The sequence below is a fragment of the Akebia trifoliata genome, unplaced genomic scaffold, assembly GCF_017979445.1.
Source record: "Akebia trifoliata isolate Shusen 1 unplaced genomic scaffold, ASM1797944v1 Contig00356, whole genome shotgun sequence".
Classification (NCBI taxonomy): Eukaryota; Viridiplantae; Streptophyta; class Magnoliopsida; order Ranunculales; family Lardizabalaceae; genus Akebia; species Akebia trifoliata.
Window position 1 is genome coordinate 8,503 of NW_028236981.1, and position 6,499 is coordinate 15,001.

Sequence of the window (6,499 nt, forward strand, 5' to 3'; positions counted from 1 at the left end):
TGGAGGTGACATCATTCAAGAAGCATGATGAGTGTCTCCAAACACTCAATTATACGCACATTTTCTGGATATTTATATTAATTTTTGTACTTATTTCTCTATATTAAGGTATTAATCATGATAAGCCTCAAAACACCATGTTGCATGTTAATTAGGCTTAATTATATATAAATAAATTCATTTACTAGATAAATATAATTACGTGTGTTTCTTGTGCAGGAAATCAATATTTTAGAATCAAAATCTTACGACAAAAGCATTTGGGCCCACTTTGTAATGCCCTAATCCTTAACTCATATTCTCCTCTTTTATCTTTTTGTGCAAAGAAAAGTGGAGGCTACTTTTAAACTCTTTTACATATATTTTTCTCTATAAATAGAGCCTCCATCTCTAGGGAAAGGGTCCCATCTTGATTATCTTATCCAAGACTCCTTTAATCTAAGGCTCTTAGCTTCTTCTCTTATTTTTTGTATTTTTATCTTCTACTTATTTTCTTTTGGCTAAAAGTTTTGTAAGAAGTAGAAAAAGAAGAAGAAATTGTAAGTTTCTCTATGAAATGAAGAAAAGTTCTTTGAGTCGATTCACTCAAGTACATCATGACAAGACTAGTCTTGTCAGGAAGACTAGCCTTGTCAGGAAGACTAGCCAAATGGGTCCTTCTCTTATCAGAATTCGAGATTATTTACATCCCTCAAAAGACTGTAAAAGGAGAAGTATTAGCTGACTTTCTTACTGATCATCCTATTCTAACTAAATGGGAATTATCTCATAACTTGCCTGACGAAGAAGTATTCCCTATTGATGTGCTTCCAGCTTGGAGAATGTTCTTTGATGGTGTAGCTAGAAAAGATAGAGCGGGGGAAGGTGTAATTTTTATCAACAAAATGAAGTATGGCCATTCTCGTTTTTCTTGACGAAACTATGTTCAAACAATGTCGCAAAATACCAATCTCTGATCACTGGTTTAGAACTCGGGCTAGAGATGAAGTTACACCAACTTTATGTGTATGGGGACTCACAACTTGTCATTAACCAACTCTCAATAAAGTATGACGTTTGAAAGCATAAGTTATTGCCTTATCACCAATATGCTACACAACTTCTAAGTCAATTTGAAGACCTCATCATCAAGCATATACTAAGAGTCGAAAACAAGTAGGCTGGCGCTTTAGCTAGTCTTGCTGCAAGTTTGGCTATGCCAGAAGAAGAGACAATGAGTATCCCTGTCTACCATAGGTGGGTACTACCTGCTTTGATAGATGAAAATTGTAAGTCTCACGAAGGAAACGCAATCGAAATCTTGCCAATTTCATGGGGATTACATTCGTCAACCACCGGAGCTATTACATCCTACAATCGCATCTTGGCCCTTTGATGGGTGGGGACTTGATGTCGTTAGACCACTCTCGAAATCTTCAAGATAACATCTTTATATCCTTGCCGTAACAGATTATTTTTCTAAGTGGGCTGAAACAGTTCCCCTTCGAGAAGTCAAGAAAGAAACGGTAGTCGACTTCATCAAAAATAATATCATCTTCCGTTATGGCATTCCATGATATATCATGACAGATAATGGGAAATCTTATAGCAAAGATGTTCTACATGTACAACGCTGCAACAAATGGACTCGTCGAAGCCTTCAACAAAACTCTTTGTAAGCTTTTTGAGAAGGTTGTTTCAAAATTGAAAAAAGATTGGCATTACGAATTGGGGAAGCACTATGGGCATACAGAACCTCATACAGCACCCCCACACAAGCCACACCTTACTCATTGGTTTATGGAGTTGAAGTTGTTCTCCCTTTGGAATGTCAGATACCTTCCCTAAGAATTACGATCCAAGAAGGTCTAACCTACGATGAGAATGCCAAGTTATGTCTGACTGAACTTGAAGCATTGGATGAAAATATATTAGACACACAACAACGACTAGAGAGTTACCAAGCCCGTCTGTCACGTGCATTCAATAAGAAAGTTTGATCACATTCTTTTCAAGTTGACGATTTAGTTCTCATCGTACAACGACCAATCATCCTCTCACACCGTTCTGGAAAGAAGTTTGATCCAAAATGAGATGGGCCTCATGTAGTGAAAGAAATATACACCAATGGTGCGTACCTTCTTGTTACACTGGAAGGAGTACGTCTTAATCCAATCAACGACAACTTCCTCAAACGATACTATGCTTAAAAGAATGATGCTCCTCGGCACAAGCCTAAATTGTTTGATAATGCTCTTCAGCACGAGCCTAAACTGTTTGATAATACTCATCGGTATGAGCCTAAATTGTTTGACAATGCTCCTTAGCACGAGCCTAAACTGTTTAGCAATGCTCATTATCGTACGAGCTTAAACTACATGATACTCCTGACCTGCATAAGTTAAAACTGTGAATGATCACCAGAAAAAATAAAAGATAAAAAAAATTGAGCTCGCTAGATTGAAAATCCAAGAGGGCAGTCTAGGCAAAACTTAGAGTATTTTCCATTTGAACTACGTTATGGTTTGATCCCATTTTGGGTACGTAGGCAGCTTGTAAAGTTACTTCAGGTTCAACCACATCAAAAAAAAAATATATACTTGTATAAGGAAATAATGAAATTATTATTAATTTCAAATGAAATAAACAATGTTATAATTTCCTAAGTCCTATACAGTGAAAAAAAAAAAGCTTAATATAAAGAAGTAAGGTTCCAAAACTTCTTCTTCAAAGATTCTCTCTCTGCTTCGCAAGCAGCTACTTCATCATCATCAATGATTGGAGCATTAGATAGGCGAGTACACTCTGCTTCGATAGTAAGTAGAGCCTCCCCCTCTTCCTGAACTTGGGTACTAAGAAGCTCTTCAGAAGCAGCGACTTGTCGTAGCATTTCTCTGATCTGAGTCAACTCGATTTCTAACTCAGCCTTTCGTTTTGTCAGTTCAACCCTTTTCTCCTTAGCTTCAGTCAGTTGTGTACATAAACTATCCACTGATTGAAATTTTAGTTGAGCTTCCTGGTCTAGGACGGATAGCTGAAGATCTCTATCATCTACTAACAAATATGATAAAACCCTCTCTCGTCTTGAACGATATGCCTCGACTCCAACTATAAATGACTCAAAAAAATTTACAAAACTCATAGGATCAGTTCTGAAAGCATCCTTAAGAGAAGAGACGATGACAGGCATATGAAGAGATTACCATTCTCTTAAGTTGGAAAAACCAATATTAAGCATCAACTCAACTCTAGATCAAAGGATTTCATCTCGAACTCTATGTAATGCTTGTTGAACGCATAAATCGATGTCACTATCATGCAAGGAAACTTTTCAAGTTTGGGTAGAAACTGTAAGCATTCCATGTAATTTTAGGGCAGTCAAAGATGAATCAACCAATTTATTAGAAGTAGGTAATGCCATTGCGATAGGATCCGTATGTGTAGTTGAAAGTCATAGAGTACTACCAGAACCTTGACGAGAACAGGAAGAAACCTCGTCCCCATCACTTTTTGAAGGGTCTTCAGTACCAACCAATTTTGAAATCCCTCTGCTAAGATGACTGACATTCCAAACATCTCCCATACTCGAGAAGGCAGGGAGGACTACAAAATCCTCTAGGCCAAAAAAATCAGCAACAGATTGTATATCAATATATTTTGCGAGAACAATTAAATCACAAAAAATTATGTATATATATATATATATACAAATACATAAGAAACGTGAAATTTCTAACAAAGAATAGTGTGTAAAATTACCGCGTCTAAGAGACACCATTCTCCGCTTCAACTTCTTGCCTATCTAGAGTTACACCCGTATCATTAGGCTCAGTCAAAACAATAGGCTTCAAAGAATCTAAAGGACTTGATTTTTGAACAGTCTACTCTACATTTACCCCAAGAATGGTGACCTGCTTCGTTTGAGTGGTCATTGGAGTCGAATGTATTTTTTTGAAATGCAATTTCAATCTAGGCTCCGTAATGACTTGTTGCGTTTCATCAACACACGTATGTTCTATTCTTCTTTTTCGAGAAGATTTTTGCATGGCAAGCAAAATATGATGCGCCTCACGATCTTCAATTCCTTTCCTTTGATCAAAATTAAAATTTGGAACGAAGACACTATCTTCAAGAAGACGAAAATCAAGGGCATCCAAATGAGACACTACATCTTGAACCCACCAATATCTATAACTCTTATCAAATTACCGACTCATGTCTTGCACTTTAGGAGGAATAAAAAAATTGACTCGACTCTTGGTCTGGGTTAAAGATTGCCACAAACTGTATAGCTCTATCATATCCACAGATCTTGTAAAAGGAATTGGAGTTTTAGGTATACGTTGACGAAAGCCTTGTTGACGAGCAAAACTGTGAGGACTATACATTTCCACCTTGCAAATATTACTATATATCGAAACACCACAAATCCAGGACAATAGCTTATCATGAAAGCTTGAATCTCAGAAGGATCATCATCATTATCAGTCCATAGCCTTCTATGACTTTTTGACGGCCAGACTTCCTCAGGATGCCATTTAAAATCATTAGAATTCATAGTGATGATTAGATCCCTTGTATCATTAGCACTATCTTCCCAATAAAAGTATGAGTTGGAAACACCAGCTTTGCGAATCAAATACGGAGGCCCAAAGTCAGTATCAAGGTCACCAAATACTCTCCGAGGAAAATGAAGTCCAACCCACCCAAACAAATAATGAAGGTGGTAAGAACTAGTGGAAGCACCTACAACTTTTTGTGTTTTCATACCCCAGTAAGTCTGAGTTAGACCTTTGTACAAATAACACAGAAGTGGAGGTATCAAACTGAATGTAGTACATCGGGCCATCAACACTGCTACTTTGAAAGTGCCTGGACGAAGAACATCACTATCCTCACAAGGGAAAACAAAACGACACAATCACAATGAGAGATATGCAGCTATCATAGCTTCATCTTCAACATTCTGATTTGTAGGAAAATTGAGTCTGATAAATGGATTCTCTCCCTCTTTACGACCCCCCTTAGCCAAAGTAACTCGAGAAGAAAAGGGTCTTCATAATTTTGTTCGAGGATACTGATGACCATTAAAATTAATGTAGAATGATTTGCCATTTCTTTATACTTTACCGTCAAACGAGGATTAGAAATTCGTTCTGCTTTAGTGTACCAGAATCAAGCCACTCACTGTGGCTAACACAATCACTCTTCTTTTCAAGAATCAGTAAAGCATAAGCCTTCAACAGATACTGACAAGAAAGAGGAAGTCCTGAAACACCATTGCAATCCATGAGTTTATTGAAACTAGACACCACTTCTTCATAATACTCACTTGTGATAGAAAGCCCAAAAATCTTCTGCATTTCCTATAAAGAAATACTAATTTTCCCACAACCTGCCACAAAAGTATTGGTCTCGGAACACCAAAACTCACACAAAACTCGATACATACCATTAGGACGACTGTACTTCTTACTAGCTGCAAATATAACTTTACTAAGGGAAGTTGTTGACTTTCTGCTCTGTAGTTTATGGCTCACATCCAAGCTCCAATCTCAAAAACCACTAAGATATCGAATGTCACCTCGAGGTTCAATATCTGAATCCCATTGAGTAAAATGTTGCATGATTTTCTATGTCAAAACAGCCTGTGGATAGTTGTGAGTTTGATCATGATGTGAAGGATGACATAAAGATGGCAGACGCTCCGTATCAATCTCATCTCCAGGGAGTAGGTTAGCTATCTAGGGATATTCACTCAAAGCTACCATATCAAGTGAAGTGTCCATTTCTGTATCTTGTGCCTTCAAAGGACCGGTCATCGGTGTGTGCACGACAAGTTTCAACTCCACATATGAAATGTTTCCTCCTCTTGAATGACCAGTTATCATAACATGGGAAAAACAAAGCCATTTTCCCTTCTGAGAAGGATCTGTATGGTCATCTACCCAACCTTCACGCGGTAAGCTTCACTTGAAATGATTTTTATTCCTTGAACTTTTGGAAAGAATGTCCCTAGCCATCTCTGCGAAATTTCAACAAAAAAAAAAAAATAAACACATTTATTCAAAAAAAATATAATGTCTCACTAAGTACTAGTGTCACATTGACTAAAAGTATATAAGAATATGAATAAAAAATCCATCATATTCAATAATGCTATGGCACTAGAGACTAGCCAACCAACTGAACAAATAGCTCGTCGCATGGTTCTTTTGTGTGAATAAATCTTGCGTCAAGTCATTCTTCTAGCCAATTGACATTTGTCAGGCAGTTGACATTGTCCATTCCTAAGTATTACTGATGAAAAGTTGTTTTAGGGATTGACCAACCGACTATACAAATGGCTCGTCAGATGGTTATTTTGTGTTAAAAAATATTACGTCAAGTCATTCTTTTAGCCAATTGACATTTGTCAGCCAGTTGACGTTGTCCACTCTTAAGCACTACTGATGAACAGTTACTTTAGAGGTTGGCCAACTAGCTAGACAAATAGATCGTCGCATGGTTCTTTTGCGTA

At 37.3% G+C, this 6,499-nt stretch overlaps 1 protein-coding gene across 1 annotated transcript; it reads left to right on the plus strand.

Moving 5' to 3' along the window:
- The first annotated feature begins 596 nt into the window (after window positions 1–596).
- LOC147381555 (uncharacterized) lies at window positions 597–1,979 on the plus strand. The gene is made up of 3 exons (XM_086430272.1): window positions 597–866; window positions 1,570–1,671; window positions 1,815–1,979. Exons 1-3 carry the CDS (start codon window positions 597–599, stop codon window positions 1,977–1,979), a joined length of 537 nt encoding a protein of 178 aa, XP_086286398.1.
- The last annotated feature ends 4,520 nt before the right edge of the window (window positions 1,980–6,499 follow it).